General features: G+C 41.3%; 1 protein-coding gene across 1 annotated transcript in view; it reads left to right on the top strand.

Annotated features, from left to right (window-relative positions):
- The first annotated feature begins 7472 nt into the window (after positions 1 to 7472).
- Positions 7473 to 25811, top strand: part of LOC311100070 (sarcoplasmic/endoplasmic reticulum calcium ATPase 2) — a 44303-nt gene continuing 25964 nt past the window's right edge. Inside the window, exons 1-4 of the mRNA XM_084140811.1 lie at positions 7473 to 8091; positions 10218 to 10235; positions 10340 to 10422; positions 22045 to 22149. Of these exons, the coding sequence (XP_083996937.1) occupies positions 7974 to 8091; positions 10218 to 10235; positions 10340 to 10422; positions 22045 to 22149 (324 nt within the window). The 5' untranslated portion in view covers positions 7473 to 7973. The remainder of the gene's footprint in view (positions 8092 to 10217; positions 10236 to 10339; positions 10423 to 22044; positions 22150 to 25811) is intronic.

Raw genomic sequence — 25811 nt, 5'->3', positions numbered from 1 at the left:
AGTTGATTGGCAGATCGCCATAACAACCCCACATCAGCTGAACCATGTCAGCTCTCCTACATCTTATCTCGTGTGGCAGAACATTTGCAGACCCTTGTTTTATTTTTTCCATCAGAGGTCTACATAAAACTCAAATAAGTATTTATTTTCATTATTTATTTTCAAGTGTGAGAGGACACTAATCACAGTATCTATAAATAACCACAATCTCAGGCAGACAACAGGCCAGCTGCAAGAGACATAAACCATCTCCTACTACAATCCACACCCCTGCATAACTCACAACCAGGGACCAGTCAATCATCACTGCAACATTCTTGAAAGGCGATATTCTCACACACAACATTCCGTACAGACTAGACTTCTTGGGGCAGTTTGTTGGACACAGATTACGTCTAATCCTGGACTAAAAAGCATGTTCAATTCTGTATTGATCTTGCTTTTTATTCCAGGACTAGGCTTAATCTGTGTCCAGGAAACTGCCCCCTCGTGTCAATGACACAGAATAAAGTAGAACTTTACAGGACTCTGTAACATAATTTCAGGTATTATTTTTAGCTGCCTGCTAATAGACACTGATATGGCCATAGATAGCCTATGGGTAATGGGGTGACCTGTGTTGAATCTACTTCCATATCTATCAGGCCATGGGACTCATCTCTCACAGCCCTAATAATACCAGTATCTGGGGGGAATCCACTGCAGACAGATAGGCTAGTAATGTCATGACGACAGTGAGGCTCCTAGACACCTAAATAACTACATACAAGCACACACGTCATATCCTACTCCCTAATGAACATGTACAACTAACCAAAAATACTATCCACCTCTTGCTTTGTGTTGAAAGTGGGTTACTTTTGCAAGGTAGCTGTTACAGCATCCTCTCCACTCTCTGACTACCATCTTCCAGTAGAGTAGGGGTTTCATCCAAGCCATTTACTATTGGTGGTCTGAACATTACAGTAGGAGCAAACACATAGTGGCTCACACTGGGGATGCTGAGGAACTATTTATAGAAACATCTGACTGACGTGACCTTGAGTGGAGGAGGCAGCTTATAGTAGACAGGCTTATAAGTGTCTATGTAATTTAGGGATGCAAGAAAAGTGAACATCTTATCTTGAATGCTCTTTCTTTTCTTGATTTAGCATAGCCTACTACAGCTGACAGCTAGTATTGATCCCAACACAAGTCTACTAAGGTTAGCAAGATACAAATCAACAATACTATCAGAATCACATTCGCTCGACCCATTTGATAAGAGCCCAGTTGAAAATCCATGGTGGAAAGCAGACCTGGGTTGTGAGCTATCAATCAGATAGGTCAGTTATCTATTGGTTTGTACAGGATTGTTGCATTGGTGGACACAAGCATGACATTGTGGGACTGATTGGCATCTGGAAGTCAATGGCGTCTTCAGTGTTTTCATAATAGCTTGGTCCAGATTATTTAGTCTAATTTGTGAGAATCCCTCAACGCTGCCTGAAGAAGACTCTTGTAGTCGAAACGCGTTGCAGTTGTGCATCCTGATGTTATGTAAACCATGGGCTGATCTGCTCCTACTTACAGTATATGTTTTATTTGTAAATATTATCTGTAAATATTTCACAAAAGTTTTCTGCATCGTACTGGCCGCCTACTTGTTTTCTTTCTTGAGAATCCCTCTAAAAAGTCCCCTATTCCCTATAAATTAACAAAAATGTAAACCATTGACTCTGCTCATGTGAGTCATTGACCTGTCACCTCTCCCTCACTCACAATAGTCGTTCTGTCAATCCTGGACATGAGAGGGTGCCTCCTCCACTCAAGGTCACGTCAGTCAGATGTTTCTATAAATAGTTCCTCAGCATCCCCAGTGTGAGCCACTATGTGTTTGCTCCTACTGTAATGTTCAGACCACCAATAGTATATATATACAGTTGAAGTCGGAGGTTTACATACACTTAGGTTGGAGTCATTAAAACTCGTCAAATGTAAGGGGTAGATCAGCTTTAATATTGCAGATATATTGTAACTTCCATCAATGTAATTGTCTGCATAATTTCCAATCCCCCATATATATTTTTTGTAAATGTGTATATACATACACACATATACAGGAAATACAGTGCCTTGCAAAAGTATTCATCCCCCTTGGCGTTTTTCCTATTTTGTTGCATTACAACCTGTAATTTTAAATGGATTTTTATTTGGATTTCATGTAATGGACATACACAAAATAGTCCAAATTGGTGAAGTGAAATGAAAAAAATAACTTATTTCAAATAATTCAAAAAAATAAATAATGGAAAAGTGGTGCGTACATATGTATTCACCCCCTTTGCTATGAAGCCCCTAAATAAGATCTGGTGCAACCAATTACATTCAGAAGTCACATAATTAGTTAAATAAAGTCCACCTGTGTGCAATCTAAGTGTCACATGATCTGTCACATGATCTCAGTTTATACAGCTGAAGTTGGAAGTTTACATACACTTAGGTTGGAGTCATTAAAACTCGTTTTTCAACCACTCCACAAATTTCTTGTTAACAAACTATAGTTTTGGCAAGTCGGTTAGGACATCTACTTTGTGCATGACACAAGTAATTTTTCCAACAATTGTTTACAGACAGATTATTTCACTTATAATTCACTGTATCACAATTCCAGTGGGTCAGAAGTTTACATACACTAAATTGACTGTGCCTTTAAACAGCTTGGAAAATTCCAGAAAATGATGTCATGGCTTTAGAAGCTTCCGATAGGCTAATTGACATCATTTGTGCCAATTGGAGGTGTACCTGTGGATGTATTTCAAGGCCTACCTTCAAATTCAGTGCCTCTTTGCTTGACATCATGGGAAAATCAAAAGAAACCAGCCAAGACCTCCACAAGTCTGGTTCATCCTTGGGAGCAATTTCCAAATGCCTGAAGGTACCACGTTCATCTGTACAAACAATAGTACGCAAGTATAAACACCATGGGACCACGCAGCCATCATACCGCTCAGGAAGGAGACGCGTTCTGTCTCCTAGAGATGGACGTACTTTGGTGCGAAAAGTGCAAATCAATCCCAGAACAACAGCAAAAGGACCTTGTGAAGGTGCTGGAGGAAACAGGTACAAAAGTATCTATATCCACAGTAAAACAAGTTCTATATCGACATAACCTGAAAGGCCGCTCAGCAAGGAAGAAGCCACTTCTCCAAAACTGCCATAAAAAAAGACTACTGTTTGCAACTGCACATGGGGACAAAGATCTTACTTTTTGGAGAAATGTCCTCTGGTCTGATGAAACAAAAATAGAACTGTTTGGCCATAATGACCATCATTATGTTTGGAGGAAAAAGTGGGTTGCTTGCAAGCCGAAGAACACCATCCCAACTGTGAAGCACGGGGGTAGCAGCATCATGCTGTGGGGGTGCTTTGCTGCAGGAGGGACTGGTGCACTTCACAAAATAGATGGCATCATGAGGAAGGAAAATTATGTGGATATATTGAAGCAACATCTCAAGACATCAGTCAGGAAGTTAAAGCTTGGTCGCAAATGGGTCTTCCAAATGTACAATGACCCCAAGCATACTTCCAAAGTTGTGGCAAAATGGCTTAAGGACAACAAAGTCAAGGTATTGGAGTGGCCATCACAAAGCCCTGACCTCAATGCTATAGAAAATGTGTGGGCAGAACTGAAAAAGCGTGTGCGAGCAAGGAGGCCTACAAAACCTGACTCAGTTACACCAGCTCTGTCAGGAGGAATGGGCCAAAATTCACCCAACTTATTGTGGGAAGCTTGTGGAAGGCTACCCAAAACGTTTGACCCAAGTTAAACAATTTAAAGGCAATGCTACCAAATACTAATTGAGTGTATGTAAACTTCTGACCCACTGGGAATGTGATGAAAGAAATAAAAGCTGAAATAAATCATTCTCTCTAGTATTATTCTGACATTTCACATTCTTAAAATAAAGTGGTGATCCTAACTGACCTAAGAGGGAATTTTTACAAGGATTAAATGTCAGGAATTGTGAAAAACTGAGTTTAAATATATTTGGCTAAGGTGCATGTAAACCTCCGACTTCAACTGTGTGTGTGTGTGTATATATACAGTGGGGAAAAAAGTATTTAGTCAGCCACCAATTGTGCAAGTTCTCCCACTTAAAAAGATGAGAGAGGCCTGTAATTTTCATCATAGGTACACGTCAACTATGACAGACAAAATGAGGAAAAAAATTCCAGAAAATCACATTGTAGGATTTTTTATGAATTTATTTGCAAATTATGGTGGAAAATGTATTTGGTCAATAACAAAAGTTTCTCAATACTTTGTTATATACCCTTTGTTGGCAATGACACAGGTCAAACGTTTTCTGTAAGTCTTCACAAGGTTTTCACACACTGTTGCTGGTATTTTGGCCCATTCCTCCATGCAGATCTCCTCTAGAGCAGTGATGTTTTTGGTGCTGTCGCTGGGCAACACAGACTTTCAACTCCCTCCAAAGATTTTCTATGGGGTTGAGATCTGGAGACTGGCTAGGCCACTCCAGGACCTTGAAATGCTTCTTACGAAGCCACTCCTTCGTTGCCCGGGCGGTGTGTTTGGGATCATTGTCATGCTGAAAGACCCAGCCACGTTTCATCTTCAATGCCCTTGCTGATGGAAGGAGGTTTTCACTCAAAATCTCACGATACATGGCCCCATTAATTATTTCCTTTACATGGATCAGTCGTCCTGGTCCCTTTGCAGATGCCCCAAAGCATGATGTTTCCACCCCCATGCTTCACAGTAGGTATGGTGTTCTTTGGATGCAACTCAGCATTCTTTGTCCTCCAAACACGACGAGTTGAGTTTTTACCAAAAAGTTCTATTTTGGTTTCATCTGACCATATGACATTCTCCCAATCCTCTTCTGGATCATCCAAATGCACTCTAGCAAACTTCAGACGGGCCTGGACATGTACTGGCTTAAGCAGGGGGACACGTCTGGCACTGCAGGATTTGAGTCCCTGGCGGCGTAGTGTGTTACTGATGGTAGGCTTTGTTACTTTGGTCCCAGCTCTCTGCAGGTCATTCACTAGGTCCCCCTGTGTGGTTCTGGGATTTTTGCTCACCGTTCTTGTGATCATTTTGACCCCACGGGGTGAGATCTTGCGTGGAGCCCCAGATCGAGGGAGATTATCAGTGGTCTTGTATGTCTTCCATTTCCTAATAATTGCTCCACAGTTGATTTCTTCAAACCAAGCTGCTTACCTATTGCAGATTCAGACTTCCCAGCCTGGTGCAGGTCTACAATTTTGTTTCTGGTGTCCTTTGACAGCTCTTTGGTCTTGGCCATAGTGGAGTTTGGAGTGTGACTGTTTGAGGTTGTGGACAGGTGTCTTTTATACTGATAACATGTTCAAACAGGTGCCATTAATACAGGTAACGAGTGGAGGACAGAGGAGCCTCTTAAAGAAGAAGTTACAGGTCTGTGAGAGCCAGAAATCTTGCTTGTTTGTAGGTGACCAAATACTTATTTTCCACCATAATTTGCAAATAAATTCATAAAAAATCCTACAATGTGATTTTCTGGAGAAAAAAAATCTCAATTTGTCTGTCACAGTTGACGTGTACCTATGATGAAAATTACAGGCCTCTCTCATCTTTTTAAGTGGGAGAACTTGCACAATTGGTGGCTGACTAAATACTTTTTTCCCCCACTGTAAATATATATACACAGGTCTAGAAAAAATTAAGAGACCCCTGCAAATTTCTCTTAAATCAGCATCTCTACATGTATGACAGCCATTCCATTCCAGTGTCTGTTGAATTCCAACACAGGCACACCTCATTCTACTGAATTAGGTACTGATTAGGTGATCACCTGAACCAAATCTTATTTAATGAGGAAAAGTATAAAAACCACTGCTGTGGTCATCACTATCCTCTTGCAATAGGACCAGCTGGATGGCAAAAACAGTGCTAATAGTACCTCAAAAGTAATATATTTTTTTTTTAAATACTATTGACCATGCCAAAAGAGTTGAAAAGGAAAGTTTTGAGTGAGGAAAAGAAGGGTTCAATTCTGGCTTTACTGGTAGAGGGATACAGTGAACTTCAGGTTGCTTCCATCCTTAAAATTTCAAAGACGGCGGTTCATAAGAACAAGGTCAAGCAGCAGACATTGGGGACAACAAAGCTACAGACCGGCAGAGGGTGAAAACTACTCTCTACTGACCGGGATGACCGCCAACTCATTCGAATGTCACTCAACAACCGTAGGATGACATCAAGTGACCTACAAAAAGAATGGCAAACGGCAGCTGGGGTGAAATGCACGGCGAGGACGGTTTGAAACAGGCTCCTAGGGCCAGGGCTGAAGTCGTGCAAAGCTAGAAAATAGCCCTTCATCAATGAGAAGCAAAGAAGAGTCAGGCTGAGGTTTGCAAAAGACCATAAGGATTGGACCGTAGAGGACTGGAGTAAGGTAATCTTCTCTGATGAGTCCAATTTTCAGCTTTGCCCAACACCTGGTCGTCTAATGGTTAGACGAAGACCTGGAGAGGCCTACAAGCCACAGTGTCTCGCACCCACTGTGAAATTTGGTGGAGGATTGGTGATGATCTGGGGGTGCTTCAGCAAGGCTGGAATTGGGCAGATTTGTCTTTGTGAAGGATGCATGAATCAAGCCACGTACAAGGTTGTCCTGGAAGGAAACTTGCTTCCTTTTGCTCTGACATTGTTCCCCAACTCTGAGGATTGGTTTTTCCAGCAGGACAATGCGCCATGCCACACAGCCAGGTCAATCAAGGTGTGGATGGAGGACCACCAGATCAAGACCCTGTCATGGCCAGCCCAATCTCCAGACCTGAACCCCATTGAAAACTTCTGGAATGTGATCAAGAGGAAGATGGATGGTCACAAGCCATCAAACAAAGCAGAGCTGCTTTAATTTTTGCGCCAGGAGTGGCATAAAGTCACCCAACATCAATGTGAAAGACTGGTGGAGCGCATGCCAAGACGCATGAAAGCTGTGATTGAAAATCAGGGTTATTCCACCAAATATTGATTTCTGAACTCTTCCTAAGTTAAAACATTAATATTGTGTTGTTTAAAAATGAACATGATTTTACTTTCTTTGCATTATTCGAGGTCTGAACACACTGCATCTTTTTTGTTATTTTGACCAGTTGTCATTTTCTGCAAATAAATGCTCTAAATTATAATAATTTTATTTGGGAGAAATGTTGTCAGTAGTTTATAGAATAAAACAAAAATGTTTATTTCACCCAAACACATACCTATAAATAGTAAAACCAGAGAAACGTATATTTTTGCAGTGGTCTCTTAATTTTTTCCAGAGATATATATATATATAATTAGTTCTTTGAGGAGAGTCAGCTGATCAGACACCAGAGAAAGATCGGGAAGAAAAAGAGATTTCCGGAGTCTCTCCAGCCAATAAGCGCATTCCACATGCGGACACGGAGCGCAGCATATGCCAACGGGTAGCGGACAAATGCGATTGGTGCTGATGGTGATAGTAGTGAATCCGCGGCAGCACACAAGAAGGTATAGACTGCGGACTTCCACGAAGGCAGTACGTTCAGACTTACATTAACTTACTACGCATTTCTTCTTAAGTTATTGCTCCGTCAAAAATTTAATAGTTTTGATGATGGTAGCTATGAATTATCCGTATTTCATTGTTGTGCCTGGAACGTTGTAACCGGCGAGTTTGACGGGGTAAGGCATCGCTCTCGTAACAAGTGGTGAGGAGGGCTAACAGTCATTAGCCACAGTTTTTACTGCACGTGAGGTTATTAAGATAGCTACCGTAGTTTTTGGGATAACATACATTTTGAGATTTTTCGGCAGCGTGAGTTGGGGGGGGAAACGCAACATAAGTGAAGAATCAGTGGGGTTGTAGAGGTTTCTTCAATTAACTAACGATAGCTAGATAGCTAACGTAAGCAGCTAAGTTAGCTAGTGTTTCCTCGAGCGGCTACTCACCATGGAGAACGCTCACACAAAGACGGTGGAGGAAGTTTACAGCCATTTCAACGTGAACGAAAGCACAGGTCTCGGTGTAGACCAGGTGAAGAGGCAGCGGGAAAAATGGGGACCTAACGGTGAGTAATAAAAATAAAAAAAAGTGATATATCCCTTGCCTGGCAACACGCTGCACGGCCTGTTAGCTAGCTAGCATTCTTCAGCAACCGGCACGGTTGAAAAAATATTGGTGACGTCATGAGCATGTTCAGTCTGACAGACAATGACTGTAAAAAATAAATAAAAAAGACTGAAATAATTTATGTAAAATAAAATGCTGTACATTTAAAATGATCTGCCGGTTCTAAACGATGTTCAGTACCTATGTCTTGGCTATGTTTAGTTCCTCCAGTCCACGTCTATCTAATGTAATTTCCCTTTTGAAACACTTTTTCGGAAAACATTCATGTTTTGTTGTAGCAGTTTTTCTCAACTCCACGATGTACATCGCATCAATTCCTTCAGAAAGTAATCACACCCCTTGAGACTTTTTCCATATTTTGTTGTTGCAGACTGATTTTAAAATTGAATGAATTGATATTTTGTGTCATACACTATACACATACACAATACCCCATAAGGTCAAAGTGGAATTATGTTTTACACATTTAATTAAAAATGAAAAGCTGAAATGTCTTGAGTCAATAACTATTCAGCCCTTTTGATATGGCAAGCCTAAATACGTTCAGGAGTAAAAATGTGCTTAAGTTGCATGGACTCACTGAGTGCAATAATAGTGTTTAACATGATTTTTGTAAGACTACTTAATCTCTGTAGCCACACATACAATTATCTTTAAGTGAATTTCAAACCTAGATTCAACCACAAAGACCAGGGAGGTTTCCAATGCTTCGCAAAGAAGGGCACCTATTGGTAGATGGGTAAAAGCAGACATTGAATATCCCTTTGAGCATGGTGAAGTTATTAATTACACTTTGGATGGTGTATCAATACAGTCACTACAAAGATACAGATGTCCTTCCTAACTCAGTTGCTGGAGAGGAAGGAAACTGCTCAGGGATTTCACCATGAGGCCACTGGTGACTTTAAAACAGTTAGTTTAATGGCTGTGATAGAACGGAGGATGGATCAACATTGTACTTACTCCACAATACTAACTTAATGATAGCGTGAAAAGGAAGCCTGTACAGAATAAAAATATATTTTTAAAAATGCATTCTGTTTGTAATAAGGCACTAAATTTAAACTACAAAAACATTTGGTAAAGAAATTAACTTCATGTCCTGAATACAAAGCGCTATGTTTGGGGCAAATCCAACACAACACGTCACTGAGTACCACTCTACGTATTTTCAAGCATGGTGGTGGCTGCATCATGTTATGGGTATACTTGTCATCGGCTAGGACTAGGAAGGTTTTTAGGATAAAAATAAATGGAATAGAGCTAAGCACAGGCAAAATCCTAGAGGGAAACCTGGTTCAGTCTGCTTTCCAACAGACTCTGGAAGACAAATTCACCTTTCAGCAGGACAATAACCTAAAACACAAGGCCAAATATACACTTGAGTTGCTTGCCCAGATGACATTGAATGTTCCTGAGTGGCCTAGTTACAGTTTTGACTTAAATCGGCTTGAAAATCTATGGCAAGACTTGAAAATGGCTGTCAAGTAATGATCAACAATCAACTTGAGAGCTTTAAAAAATATATATATATATATATAATTTGCTAATATTGTACAATTCAGGTGTGCAAAGTTCTTAGACTGTAATCGCTGCCAAAGGTGATTCTAACGTATTGACTCGGGTGTGAATACTTATGTAAATTAGGTATTTCTGTATTTCATTTGCAAAAATTTCTGATCTAGTTTTCACTTTGTCATTGTGTGGAGATGGGTGAGATAATCCATTTTGAGTTCAGTTTGTAACACAACAAAATGTGGAATAAGTCAAGGCGTATGAATACTTTCTGAAGGCTCTGCACATATGGTTGAGAAACCCAGCTAGCTAGTTATGTTGTAACATTCCGGGACACGCTCTTTTCACTCTACTTTGATACAAAGTGATTTTTGTAGTCGGTTACGAGAGCATTTTCACTAACCCTTATCCTAACCTGCTGCATAAGTTCTCCTAACCCGTTACGAAAAAGTCACTTTGGTATCGAAGTGGCATAAAGAGTGTTTCCCGTAACATTTCTCTCTCACTGTTGTCCTCTTTCCGGTGTGGTATCCCTTGGATGAATTGCAGAATTGCCTGCTGAGGAGGGTAAGCAAATCATTTCTTTTTGGATAATTTACTTATTCTAAAGCCACATTTAGAAGGTATCCTGTTATTTGGATGCAATCAAACCCTCTATTTTGTTCTCTTAGGAAAATCTTTATGGGAACTGGTGGTTGAACAGTTTGAAGATCTGCTTGTGAGGATTCTTCTTCTTGCAGCCTGCATATCCTTTGTAAGTATAAAATGACTCAATTCAGGATCATAGTAAGGTTCATATCTGTCCAGAATAAGTATATGAGCATAATTGGGGCACGCACATCTCTTCTAGGGCAGATAGTACTGAATAGGGTTTTCTTTAGGGCTCAAACACACCAATGGTGTTTGCCTGCCGAGAGTACTTGTGAACCAATTTTACATGTTGAATTGCACTGAAAATGTCAGCAGTCGGATGTCAACAGCGCGCTGAACGATTTGTAGACAAACGGGAGATCCACATTCAGTGCGATGTGTGCCACCATTTAGAAAATGCAAGCCCCTAGGTTTTCATTAGGCTAATGCCCACAGCTCAAGCCTCATGATGGATTTATATAGAATCTGTCTCTATTCTGGTGAAAATGTAATGGTGAACTGGCGTTTGTCCAGTAATATAGGAATAATTGGTTATTGCTCCTACTTGTATGTCTTTACATCTTAGTTTACTGCATTGGAATGAGGGGTGTGAGTGGGGGACAGCTGAGAAAGTTATCCTAGTCTGCTATGTTGAGAACATAATTGATGGAGATTGAGTTTCTATCTGTTAGTTAGTCACTGGTCGTCAGCCATTTACTTACACATTGTTTTGAGCCTCCCTTTTCTGCTTTTGCCCAATTATGCCTCTTCTACTCCCTGTAGTATGATCCTATCCAATCCCTTTTAAAATCCTTCAGGGGTAAAAGTTGATCTGGACATCAACGATGCTTGTGTTTTATTTCATAAGTGGCCTCACCAGTCGTGACAGATCCCGGTGAGTGCCGAGTTCACCTCTCAGCCAGCAGCATACCACCCTGAAGGCCGCTGCTGGCTTGCCTCTGAAGCTAAGCAGGGTTGGTCCTGGTCGGTCCCTGGATGGGAGACCAAATGCTGCTGGAAGTGGTGTTGCAGGGCTAGTAGGAGGCACTATTTCATCTGTTCTAAAAAAAAATTATCCCAATGCCCCAGGGCAGTGATTGGGGACATTGCCCTGTGTAGGGTGCCGTCTTTCGGATGGGATGTTAAACGGGTGGCTCATTCATCCATCCTCCTCTCCCCTGTAACTATTCCCCAAGTCGTTGCTGTAAATGAGAATGTGTTCTCAGTGAACTTACCTGGTAAAATAAGGCTTAAATAAATACAAATGCAATACAACATTTTCCTTCCTGTAGCCCAGTGGTTCTCAAACCTCTCCTCGGGGACCCCCAGATGTTTCTCAATTTTCTGGTGTAGCCCTCAACTAGCTCACCTGATTCACGTAGTCCAGGGCTTGATGATTAGTTGGCAAGTTGAATCAGGTGTGCTAGCTCTGGAATAGATCAAATACATGGAATGGCTGGGGGTCCCCGAGGAGAGTTTTGAGAACCACTGCTCTAGCCTAGTTGGCTGATATTCAATGCCACCTCGCTGTAAATATCACCAGCAGCAAGGACACATGGTGATGATGGTCAGGAATCTAGCCTGTAAATCACATCCAGTATTAGGCAGATCACACACACTCAAGTCCCGAGTGTGCTTGAGCTGTCAAGCTGTTCACATTTGACATTTGATTTGATAGGCTGTACCTCAGTGTTAGGAGGAGGAGAATCCTATGTGACACATTTTTGGTTCTGGCCTAGATTCTGATTGAGCGGACAAGTTACTCCTGTCCCTGTTCTGAAATAGTCTGAGAAACCTCTCCCATTCTCTGGAGAAGATTTGCTGAATTGGGACTGAAACGCTGTCATTACGCTCAATACATTTACTAATGCACAGTAGAGAGAGGCTTTCAATCCCCTATTTATAGCTCAAATGATTGTCATTATATTATTGACTGTGTTTTTGCCAGAGAGCTTGACAAGGCTAATTAGTTGGCCTTTATAAATACTGTTGTGTGGGAGGCTACCACTCCAGCCCTTTGAAGTGTAGACTAGTTTGAGATGTACAGTTGTCAGTAACTTCTACCATTGTACCCTCCATTTCTCAGTCATTTCTGGGAGGTAAAATGTTTGTGCCTCATCAGATTGATTTGATCTCTTACGTAATCTGGTCAATCAAACTGCGCTGGTTAAAACCTATGCATCCGATTTCAGTGGCTGAGAAGGAGGACTTTATGGAAATGTCACCACTTCAAAGAGTGGTCGCTCGCTGTTTTCAGATAGAGGATTGAATGCTTAGCCGAAGGCTGGGTGCCTGAACAGGATAGAGTTGTGCGGTGCTTTGAATTTGAACTACTACAGTTATTAGCAATAGCATGTTCAACTAGGGCTGTGACGGTCATGGAATTTTGGATGATGTTTGTCAGCCAAATGACCGCGGTCACCGTTATAATCGTTCTAATGGCAAAACAAATGTTTTCTTTTTTATTTAAGACACACATTTTCTCCTCTCCTCCGCTCCTGAATGCCTGTGCTCCTGCAAAATGTGCATGAAAGTTAGCTAGCTAGCTAATGTTCTTGCTAGCTTAACCAGTCTCCAAATCAATCCATATGAAATGAAAGATATGCTAACAACGCCAGTTCACACACGCTCAATGCTGAATACGCCCTCTAGCTAGCTAGTGAAGTGAAGTTCTTGCAAATGGCACAATGTTTTCATAACGCAGTTTCTGTTCTGCCGTGGTTAGTGCACTGCTCTCTCTTGTTCATTGAGAGTCACTATTGGCTGCTTGATTTGTCACTATAAGTCGCTACATTACGTTTTGCCCTTGCCGCGATGACGTCACAGCACAAATTTGCCTTGTTGCCGCACAGCTGCGGTTCCCCCTCTTTACATTTTTTTTATTATACTTCTTTGGATGAGTTCCACAATTTGTTACACGGATGGCTCCAGGCAACTGTGTCGCGTTAGAATAATGGCACCTGTCGGAAGATGATGCACGTTGTAAAGTTACCGTGGACACAAACTCAACTGCATGAATGCCCCGCCGTTCCGTCTTCAGTCAGCTGTTCGTTCCACATACATGTTTTTATATATACAGTGAGGGAAAAAAGTATTTGATTCCCTGCTGATTTTGTACGTTTGCCCACTGACAAAGACATGATCAGTCTATGATTTGAATGGTAGGTTTATTTGAACAGTGAGCGACAGAATAACAACAACAAAATCCAGAAAAACGCATGTCAAAAATGTTATAAATTGATTTGCATTTTAATGAGGGAAATAAATATTTGACCCCTCTGCAAAATATGACCTACTACTTAGTGGCAAAACCCTTGTTGGCAATCAGAGGTCAGACGTTTCTTGTAGTTGGCCACCAGGTTTGCACACATCTCAGGAGGGGTTTTGTCCCACTCCTTTTTGCAGATCTTCTCCAAGTCATTAAGGTTTCGAGGCTGACGTTTGGCAACTCGAACCTTCAGCTCCCTCCACATATTTTCTATGGGATTAAGGTCTGGAGATTGGCTAGGCCACTCCAGGACCTTAATGTGCTTCTTCTTGAGCCACTCCTTTGTTGCCTTGGCCGTGTGTTTTGGGTCATTGTCATGCTGGAATACCCATCCACGACCCATTTTCAATGCCCTGGCTGAGGGAAGGAGGTTCTCACCCAAGATTTGACGGTACATGGCCCCGTCCATCGTCCCTTTTGATGCGGTGAAGTTATCCTGTCCCCTTAGCAGAAAAACACCCCCAAAGCATAATGTTTCCACCTCCATGATTGACAGTGGGGATGGTGTTCTTGGGGTCATGGGCAGCATTCCTCCTCCTCCAAACACGGCGAGTTGAGTTGATGCCAAAGAGCTCAATTTTGGTCTCATCTGACCACAACACTTTCACCTAGTTCTCCTCTGAATCATTCAGATGTTCATTGGCAAACTTCAGACGGGCATGTATATGTGCTTTCTTGAGCAGGGGGACCTTGCGGGCACTGCAGGATTTCAGTCCTTCACGGCATAGTGTGTTACCAATTGTTTTCTTGGTGACTATGGTCCCAGCTGCCTTGAGATCATTGACAAGATCCTTCCATGTAGTTCTGGGCTGATTCCTCACCGTTCTCATGATCATTGCAACTCCACGAGGTGAGATCTTGCATGGAGCCCCAGGCCGAGGGAGACTGACAGTTATTTTGTGTTTCTTCCATTTGCGAATAATCGCACCAACTGTTGTCACCTTCTCACCAAGCTGCTTGGCGATGGTCTTGTAGCCCATTCCAGCCTTGTGTAGGTCTACAATCTTGTCCCTGACATCCTTGGAGAGCTCTTTGGTCTTGGCCATGGTGGAGTTTGGAATCTGATTGATTGCTTCTGTGGACAGGTGTCTTTTATACAGGTAACAAGCTGAGATTAGGAGCACTCCCTTTAAGAGTGTGCTCCTAATCTCAGCTCGTTACCTGTATAAAAGACACCTGGGAGCCAGAAATGTTTCTGATTTGAGATGGGGTCAAATACTTATTTCCCTCATTAAAATGCAAATCAATTTATAACATTTTTGACATGCGTTTTTCTGGATTTTGTTGTTGTTATTCTGTCTCTCACTGTTCAAATAAACCTACCATTAAAATTATAGACTGATCATTTCTTTGTCAGTGGGCAAACGTACAAAATCAGCAGGGGATCAAATACTTTTTTCCCTCACTGTAGACTACCGGTCAAACGTTTTAGAACACCTACTCATTCAAGGGTTTTGCTTTATTTTTTACTATTTTCAACATTGTAGAATAATAGTGAAGACCTTAAAACTATGAAATAATACACATGGAAACATGTAGTAACCAAAAAAGTATTTTATATTTGAGATTCTTCAAATAGCCACCCTTTGCCTTGATGACAGCTTTGCACACTTGGCATTCTCTCAATCAGCTTCATGAGGTAGTCACCTGGAATTCATTTCAATTAACAGGTGTGCCTTTTTAAAAGTTAATTTGTGGAATTTCTTTCCTCCTTAATGCGTTTGAGCCAATCAGTTGTGTTGTGACGATGTTGAGGGGGGTATACAGAAGATAGCCCTATTTGCTAAAAGACCAAGTCTATATTATGGCAAGAACAGCTCAAATAAGCAAAGAGAAACGTCAGTCCATCGTTACTTTAAGACATGAAGGTCAGTCAATCTGGAAAATTTCAAGAACTTTCAAAGTTTCTTCAAGTGCAGTCGCAAAAACCATCAAGCGCTATGATGAAACTGGCTTTCATGAGGACCGCCACAGGAATGGAAGACCCAGAGTTACCTCTGCTGCAGAGGATAAGTTCATTAGAGTTACCAGCCTCAGAAATTGCAGCCCAAATAAATGCTTCACAGAGTTCAAGTAACAGACACATCTCAACATCAACTGTTCAGAGACTCGGAATGTATAAAACATTGACTCAGGCCTTCGTCGTCGAATTGCTGCAAAGAAACCACTACTAAAGGACACCAATAAGAAGAAGAGACTTGCTTGGGCCAAGAAACACGAGCAATGGACATTAGACCGGTGGAAATGTGTCCTTTGGTCTAGAGTCCAAATTGGCATTATGATGTGGGGGGTGCTTTGCTGGTGACACTGTCTGTGATTTATTTAGAATTCAAGGCACACTTAACCAGCATGGCTACCACAGCATTCTGCAGCGATACGCCATCCCATCTGGTTTGGGCTTAGTGGGACTATCATTTGTTTATCAACAGGACAATGACCCAACACACCTCCCAGGCTGTGTAAGGCCTATTTGACTAAGAAGGAGAGTGATGGAGTGCTGCATCAGATGACCTGGCCTCCACAATCCCCTGACCTCAACCAAATTGAGATGTTTTGGGATGAGTCGGACAGCAGAGTGAAGGAAAAACATTCAACAAGTGCTCAACATATGTGGGAACTCCTTCAAGACTGTTGGAAAAGCATTCCAGGTGAAGCTGGTTGAGAGTATGCCAAGATTGTGCAAAGCTGTCATCAAGGAAAAGGGTGGCTACTTTGAAAAATCTCAAATATATTTTGATATAACACTTTTTTTTTTGGTTACTAAAATACATAATTCCATTTGTGTTATCATAGTTTTGATTTCTTCACTATTATTCTACAGTGTAGAAAATAATAAAAAATAAAGAAAAACCCTTGAATGAGTAGGTGTTGTAAAACTTTTGACCGGTAGTGTATACTTTTTTTAAACGTATGACTTGTTTTATTTTCATGACGATTTTCATCCATAATCGGCGGTTAAACGATTATACAATTACCACGCTAGCCATATGTTCAACATTGGATTTGATTGATGTAACTGGAAGTCCTTGCACAAGGCGCTGATGGGTAGCATTTGTCCACTGACATCTCTTTGCAATAGCATTCGCTTGCCTAGATGTATAGATGCCAAGGTCTTGGATGGGCTTGTGCTGACCACATTTTCAGCCCAGACGAGCCTTGTCACTCTCCAAATGCTATTTTCACCCAAATTGAATAACTCCTTGTTACCAAGTGATGGCCTTTGCCCTGATTTTGCAATATTGCTCCTGGCTCTGCTACCTTGCCTCTGGCTCGCCTCATCTCTAGTGTTGCGTGAAACTTCGGTACTTTTTCGATACAAAACACGTGTTTTTTACATTGGATAAAAGCAGAGACACAGAGCTACAAAATGGTATATCATTTATCATTATATCAAAGTAATTCTGCTCAGCCCAGTCAAAGCTATTTGCTGCTCTGGCACCCCAATGGTGGAACAAGCTCCCCCATGACGCCAGGACAGCAGAGTCACTGACCACCTTCCGGAGACACTTGAAACCCTACCTCTTTAAGGAATACCTGGAATAGTATAACAGTAATCCTTTTACCCCCCCCCCATAAAAAAGAAAAAGGGTGGTTGTCCCACTGGCTATCCTAGGTTGAATGCACCAATTTGTAAGTCGCTCTGGATAAGAGCATCTGCTAAATGACTTAAATGTAAAATAAACTTGTGATCTCACTTTTGAGAAAATGGTCTTTGAATGTTTTGGTACCTACTGAAGAGCTCTTCTTTGTCAATACCTTTTTTAAACTTATAAAGATTTTATAAGTGTGAATATTTGTAGCTATTTTTTATGTAAATACCTGCACTCAACTTGTGCAATACGTTTGGAGATAAATCGGATCGAGTTCTTCATTTCACCTGTCACAATTTTACATTTTGAAGCTTACCGGTAGTCCCAGCCACGTGGTGTTTGTTTACCAGCGCACAATGACGAGAGACCAGAGGCTTGTGAGTCATTCACTGTTGTGCAGCCAGGTGATCTAGTTACAGTATGGATTTCACCACAAAATGTTTGCAAGCTAGATATCTTATAAATATTTGGGTCAACTGTCTAAAATGTGCTAAATGCTCTGCAGTTGTGCATTTGGTTGACTAATTTAGCTAAGTGGTTAGCTTCTTTCAAAATCAAGTTTTGCTTGGTAACAGTAGAGAATTCCCTCCTGGATCAAGAGCCTTGCTGTCTAATATTTGCTTTGTCCATGGAGCAAATTGTGAATAGTATTTTTTTTGTTACTTGTATAACTTCATGAGCTGGGATTTCTGTCTTTACAAATACTTTAGGTAAGAGACTGTATAAAATGTTCTCAATGCTCTCGTTAGCATTCTCTATGGGAATTGCATGTACTTGTTTAGTATTGCTAACCTTCGGGTTACAATAGTGCCCCTTGTGTTCAATGCTGGTATTACCGAATATCCTGTTATGGCACAAGGTCTGTATGAAGGTATGACAATCTGGATACCGCCCAAGCATAGTTGCTTGTACATTTGTTTTATTTAGACCTTTTCTGGAAGTACATGGCGGACCATTTTTACCATTCAAATAAATTATCATTATGTTATTAGAGCCCGACCAATAAATCTGTTGACCGATTTATTATTGGACGATATTAGCCTTTCACGTAAATATTTATATATAGCACCAATATTCTATATATAGAATGAACAAATACGTCTGGTCATTTTTTAAATGTTTCAATGGTTGCCTGAAGAGGGCGCTCCACAAGCTGTTCATTGAATATTATTCAATCTGTAAATCATGACGTGGGCATGGTTGTTTGACAGTGAGTAGCTTGCCAGCGACAGCGTAATTTGAATAAGTAAATAATCAAAAGTACACTTCACCAAGCAAGCAGCCCTGTTCTCATAGCTAGCCAGCAATGTAGTTTGGGCCTATCTAGCCAGCAAGGTAGTTAGCCTAGCTAGTGATCAATCTTTGCTACTTAACCTTGATACAACTCAACCTTGATACAAAAATAACACAGTTACTGTCTGGGCCTATTAAGTTAGTGAGCTTACTTAGTTTTGCAATCTGCAAAAAGCATGACAGTTGGCGCAGATCTATAATTCAGGCCATGCTTGCTTGCATTCATGATGAGAAGATTGTTTGATAGCTAGCTAAATTAGAACGTGTGTGACTAAAACCAGTGCGGCGAGCATTTTCCTGCATAAAAGTTTTCAGTCATGACTTTTTGCAGATTGCATATTTGGGAAAACTAAATAAGCTCACTAACTTAATAGGCCCAGACAGTAACGGTGCCATTTGCAGTTGAAATATACAGTGTACAAAACATTAGGAACACCTTCCTAACATTGAGTTGCACCCCCAACATTTGCCCTCAGAACAGCCTCAATTCATTGTGGCAAAAGCGTTCCGCAGGGATGCTGGCGCATGTTGACGCCAATGCTTCCCACGGTTGTGTTAAGTTGATTGGATGTCCTTTGGGTGGTGGACCGTTCTTGATACACATGGGGAAACTGAGCATGAAAAACCCAGCAGCGTTGCAGTTCTTGACACATTCAAATTGTTGCGCCTGGCACCTACTATCATACCCCGTCCAAAGGCACTTAAATATTTTGTCTTTCCCAGTCACCCTCTGAATGGCACACATTCACAATCCATGTCTCAATTGTCTCTAGGCTTAAAAATCCTTCTTTAACCTGTCTCCTCTCCTTCATCTACACTGATTTGAAGTGGATTTAACAAGTGACATCAATAAGGGATCATGGCATTCACCTGGTCAGTCTGTCATGGAAAGAGCAGGTGCTCCTAATGTTTTATACATTCCGTGTATAGCTAGCAAATACATTTAGTATTGAATTAGTGTAATTTCAATTATGGTTTCAGGAAGAAAACATTTCGTAATGAACAGCTAGCGTATGCTTGTCATAACAAGCTCTCATTGCGAGGTTGCCATAGTGTTTCTTTACATGACCTTTAACTTGTAAAGCACTAGTGAATTTACTCAATACAAATGCTGACGCTGACATCTAGTGGTTAAATGACTTAGTGCATGTGACACTAGATCCAAACTGTTACAGACCTATATCCATCCTGCCCTGCCTTTTCGAAAGTATTTGAAAGCCAAGTTAACAAACAGATCACCGACCATTTCGAATCCCACTGTACCTTCTCCGCTATGCAATCTGGTTTCCGAGCTGGTCATGGGTGCACCTCAGCCACGCTCAAGGTCCTAAACGATATTATAACCGCGATCGATAATAGACAGTACTGTGCAGCCGTCTTCATCGACCTGGCCAAGGCTTTTGACTCTGTCAATCACAGCATTCTTATTGGCAGACTAAATAGCCTTGGTTTCTCAAATGACTGCCTCGCCTGGTTCACCAACTACTTCTCAGAGTTCAATGTGTCAAATTGGAGGGCCTGTTGTCTGGACCTCTGGCAGTCTCTATGGGGGTGCCACAGGGTTCAATTCTCGGGCCGACTCTATTCTCTCTGTATATCAATGACGTCGCTCTTGCTGCTGGTGACTCAGATCCACCTCTACGCAGACGACACCATTTTGTATACATCTGGCCCTTCATTGGACACTGTGTTAACAAACCTCCAAACGAGCTTCAATGCCATACAACACTCCTTCCGTGGCCTCCAACTGCTCTTAAACGCTAGTAAAACTAAATGCATGCTCCAATCGAACGCTGCTTCCGCCCGCCCGCCCGACTAGAATCACTACTCTCGGCGGGTCTGACTTAGAATATGTGGACAACTACAAATACCTAGGTGTCTGGTTAGACCGTAAACTCTCCTTCTAGACTCACATTATGCATCTCCAATCCAAAGTTAAATCTAGAATCGGCTTCCAATTTTGCAACAAAGCCTCCTTCACTCATGCTGCTAAACATGCCCTCGTAAAACTGACTATCCTACCAATCCTTGACTTCGGCGATGTCATTTACAAAATAGCTTCCAACACTCTACTCAGCAAATTGGATGTAGTCTATCACAGTGCCATCCGTTTTGTCACCAAAGCCCCATATACTACCCACCATTGTGACCTGTACGCTCTCGTTGCCTGGCCCTCACTACATATTCGTCGCCAAACCCACTGGCTCCAGGTCATCTATAAATCACTTCTAGGCAAATCCCTGCCTTATCTTAGATCATTGGTCACCATAGCAACACCCACCCGTAGTATGCGTTCCAGCAGGTATATCTCACTGGTCATCCCCAAAGCCAACACCTCCTTTGGTCGCCATTCCTTCCAGTTCTCTGCTGCAAATGACTGGAACGAACTGCAAACATTTCTGAAGCTGGAGACACTTATCTCCCTCACTATCTTTAAGCATCAGTTGTCAGAGCAGCTTACCGATCACTGCACCTGTACACAGCCCATCTGTAATTAGCCCACCCAACTACCTCATCCCCATATTGTTATTTACATTATTTATTTTGCTCATTTGCACCCCAGTATCTCTATTTGCACATCATCTTATGCACATCTATCACTCCAGTGTTAATGATAAATTGTAATTATTTTGCACTGGCCTATTTATTGCCTTACCTCCATAACTTACTACATTTGCACATACTGTATATAGATTTTCTATTGTTTTATTGACTGTACGTTTTATTTATTCCATATGTAACTCTGTTGTGTTTATCGCACTGCTTTGCTTTATCTTGGCCAGGTCACAGTTGTAAATGAGAACTTGTTCTCAATTGGCTTACCTGGTTAAATAAAGGTGAAATAAAATAAAAATGTTACTGCATTTCACTGCATAGTTTGTGAACAGTGCAGTTTCAGATTTACTTTGAGACAGTTTAATTCATTTGGCCCTTGTTTATTAGTGTGCTTGTGATGCTTCAGCACAAACACTTCTGCATTCTTATCCACTGCCATAGAAAAATCTTTAAGTTGTACATAAGGTAAACTGAACAAGTGTTTTGTATTTACTTTCGTATTTATAGAGGGTGCAGTTGCTTTTTGGTGGTTCATGTAAACCACAAATAAAATGTTATTTAATTAATGTTACTTTTAGTGTTTTAGTTAAGAAATTATTTAGAATATCTGTTAATCCTTTGGAACACAATTTGTGTAAAAAAGGTCTGGTTTTCATTCCACCTCTAAAAAAACAAACAATATATCGACAGATCGGTAATCAGTGACTTTTGCCTCCTTAAAATCGATATCGGACCCAAAAATCCCATATAATTCGAGTTGTAGTTAAATTTGGTAAAAACAAAGTCAAATGAATTTAATTTATGCATAAGTGGCTGTCAGATTTTTTTTTTTAAACCTCATATTTATCAAGTATCGTGATACCAAACCTGGTATCGAAGTAAAAATTCTGCTATCGTTACAAGACTAATCTCCTCTACATCCTAAAGCTGATATCTGGTTGAGATGTTAATATCTGGTAGGGCATAATATGCCTAAAGCTGTTATGCATGTATTTTTGAGTATTGCTGTCTGACTTGTCTGCCTATTTTCCTCTGTTAGGCGCTGGCCTGGTTCGAGGAGGGAGAGGAGACCATCACAGCCTTCGTTGAGCCTTTTGTAATTTTGCTGATTCTTATAGCCAATGCCATCGTGGGTGTCTGGCAGGTAAGCATATATTTTACAACCTTTTCCTTTTAATATGGTTAGCTTAGTTATTCTTTGGGTTGGATAGACTGTCCCACCCTAAGAGTAATCGTTAATTGATTGTAGTAGGCCTAGCTTATGATGGGATCAGGCCACGTCTACAGGCCATATAACCCCCCCCCCCCCCACACTTATATTTTCCTACTAGCACTGATGACCTCTTTATTGAGGACAATGATATGTGCTTGTCTCACCTAATAGGGGTGTAATGATTAACCGATATTCATTAAGATTCAAATGTTTAAGATTGAAGTGCATCTGTCTGCAGACCCCAAACCTATCCAAATATAGCATACATCGGTCAGAAAACCAATTCCGGTTCACATGTTTTTGTTGTTGCTCATATTACATTCTGTCTACCTTCTGAAAATACCTCATCTTTTGTGACAACTCTCTTTCAGTGTCAAACTGCATGTAACTGCAATGACAGTCATTGATCTACAAGTTATTTTGCATGTGTGCCAAATAACCTCAGGCAATATCGGTAGCCTAGTCAAACTGCGCGATTTGCTTTCGTTTTGGCCCTGACCAAGGCGAGGTAGGCGGCCTGTTCCTGATCTTGCACATATACGCGGCACGTTCAGCATTCAAGTGATAAAAGGGCTTTCGTGATATTAGGCTTTATTAGTTGAGTGACAACCTATGTTCTAGGTTATCTATGTTTCACTGGAATGAAAGTAAGCTACCGGAGACAACTCTCCTCTGGCTACCTGCTGAACGGGGCTTACAATGGATTTTATTTTGATTCAGGTTCACCATCAGCAATAGTTTTTGGTAGTTTTGGTTTAAAAAAGTGTATACTGTCATTTTTAGATATACAGGGTAAAGTTTCTAATTTCATAACGAGCAATCAGTTTTGCAAGGTGCACTGCATGGCCGATGCAAGAGGATATGATCTCTCTGTAGTGAAATATGTTAGGGAATATTGATCGTAACATGGTTTCACAACTAAACATATTTAATTAAACAGTTTTTTTTAGTTTTTCTGCCGTGCGTAGGATACGGTAGGCTATGTTTTGTATAACGGCACAATCATTATTTTAATTCAAGGTTTCTTTCGGCCTTGGACTCCTATTCATAAACTCTAATATGCTTGTTGGATATTTTTTGAATTAATTCTCACCTTAGAAAGTGCTGGTCATTTCGTTCTGTTAGGCTTTGAAACAACATCCACAGGGACCATGTTTTCCACTCAGTTTCAACCTATTGAACTTTTTTCTTCAAATTGATCAATCACCGTGAGGTGAGTTTTAAAAGCACATACTGTTTTGATAAGTGTTTTGTGTTTTTCCATTGCATTTGCGTTGACGTCAGGGGTTAGAGGGGCAATGGAGCCCTGAGTACCAGGCCATTAGCGACCTGATGGTCGTTGGCGAGATGGGCACTACCAACACATGTCCAGAGTGCATAAAAGGAGATTACCGTGACCGTCACGTGAAATCTTACTGCAGTCATGACTCATAACTGCCGGTGTGGCAGTAATATGGTCACCGCAACAGCACTAGTTGTGCTATATATTAATTGGGTGTTTTCATAGCTAATTTGTAAATGATAAATATTGATGCATTACTAGCTCGAGCACTTAATCTGCAAAAATGGCATGTCAATTAGTGGGTGATGGGGATTTCAGATCGAAAGTGGGGAGACAAAACAACAGGCTACTTTGATTGCCTCACTCACTGTAAATTGAGAGAATTGATTGTGTGCATGATGAAGAAATGTAAGAAACTGAAATGATAGACACATGGTAGCAAACATGTTTTTTCCCTTGCTGGTGTAATGACAAGGCTTCTGGGTCACTCCAGTCAGTGACCACCATTAGTTGCCTGTGATTGGCCACTGAGCTGGTTCCCCTGACGGAAAAGGCAGGGATTGGATGCCAGGAAGAGGATTTGGAGGGATCCCCGTGGACGTCTTCTGGTCAGTTCGTCTGCCTGTCCAAACGATCCTTCAAACCTCCGGGGAGAGAGAATGCCATGAACAAAAAGACAGTTAAAAATAGATACAATCTTTGAGCTGAACCAGAGGCTTTTTGTCCTCTGTTGTGACACAGGAGAATGAAGCTATACACTGGGCATTATGGCATGTAGCTATCCACGTTTTAAAACCCTAGTCATTTAGTTTAGAAGTTGAAGTCAGTAGGTTGAATCATGGCTGTGTAATGGTGTTGCCAGCCCAGTGCGTTAACAAAAAAAAAAAAACTTGATGGAGAAGAATAGTGAAACTTTAGTTATGAGGGGGAAAAAAGGAGTAGCCTATATGAATGGTTTTCAATGTAAAACTCCCGATCTAGATAACAATCCCCATCCAGGCTAAAGATAGAGCAGGCATCCCACTGGAGCCCCTGGGCCTGGAGCAGAGAGAGGAGAGGTCCTATTTTCCTCTCTGCCTTAGTTAGTTTCTTAGTCACCCTGAAACCCTCGTCCCGCTTTCTTCTCCTTGGTTTTATTTTCATCTGCGTTCATTACCCTGACTGGCCTGAGAAGCCCCGGCCTTACCCCAGCCCCCCCTCCCCTACCACATGCCAAGTTCTCCCTCAGTCTTTAGTCCTTTTTTATTTTTTATCCCTGAATGTGACAACCTCAATGGTTGTACCGGTATGCCTCTCTGCGTGTGCTTTCCCCTGGACTTCTGGCTTAGTCCAGGGGGTTAAAGTGGCCTATTGATTTGGCCGTGTGCACCTGGGTGGCAGGAGCAGGCTTGGAGGCACACAGCCTAATTACCTTGCTTTTTGCTCAGTGTCTTTTCAATCCGAATTGGAGCGGAGGCAGGAGCGGATCACCCTAGAGTGGGGCCTGCTCGTGGGGCACAGGGACTCCTAGCATCAGCCTGGCGGATGGCAACACAAGATTTTAAAAGAACACAGTAAATAATGCCGGGCATCTCTGCAACCGAGGCGGCTACAGGCCAGTTAGTGTAGGGGGATGGAAGTGATGGGTTTACCATATTCTAAATGTGTTATCATATCGTGTGTATTTCACTCTTGACACCTGTTGCCTAGGAATTAGATTAATCACATTTTAATGTAGTTTTGTGAGGTAGATTGACAATTAATCTCTTGAGGCACAGACTAAGGTTGTGGACAGGTGATTAAATGACAAAATATTGTCCTGTTGGGTACATGTCCACCCACAGCCTGAGGGAAACCCATTAAATCAGGTTCATACAGTCTGTCTGTTTAGTTATACCTTTTTGGTCAATAGTGTCATTGACCACTGGAGTTTAGTATAGAGCAGTCTTTCTTGCCTTATGGCTTTTACATCCTGCCAATCTGTGGATTTCTGAGAGATTCCTCAACCAAGAGGATGAAATCTGTCTCTAGCCATAGAACCCTGTGGTGAGTTGTTCTATTCAGAATACACCCTGGCTGCGTCAAACCTCTCATCGATAGCCAAGTGTTTTCTAAATGTGCAAGATGTAAATTATATTACCCAAATTTCAAAAGGACTCATTGTAATTCACAACATTCTCTGGTTTCCTTTTTGGTCCTATTGTTTTTTCGTTTGTGTATGATGAGAGATCCACAGATCAGCATTGTAAATACTGTGATATTTCTGTCTGACTATTACAATATTCAATGATCTGTGGTTGGATGCACTTCTCTCTTGGGTTTGATTGATTTG

The sequence above is a fragment of the Coregonus lavaretus genome, assembly GCF_964263955.1.
Source record: "Coregonus lavaretus genome assembly, chromosome: 24".
In the NCBI taxonomy this organism is placed as follows: domain Eukaryota; kingdom Metazoa; phylum Chordata; class Actinopteri; order Salmoniformes; family Salmonidae; genus Coregonus; species Coregonus lavaretus.
The sequence above is the reverse complement of the archived record's forward strand: the minus strand, read 5'-3'. Positions and strand labels throughout refer to the sequence as shown.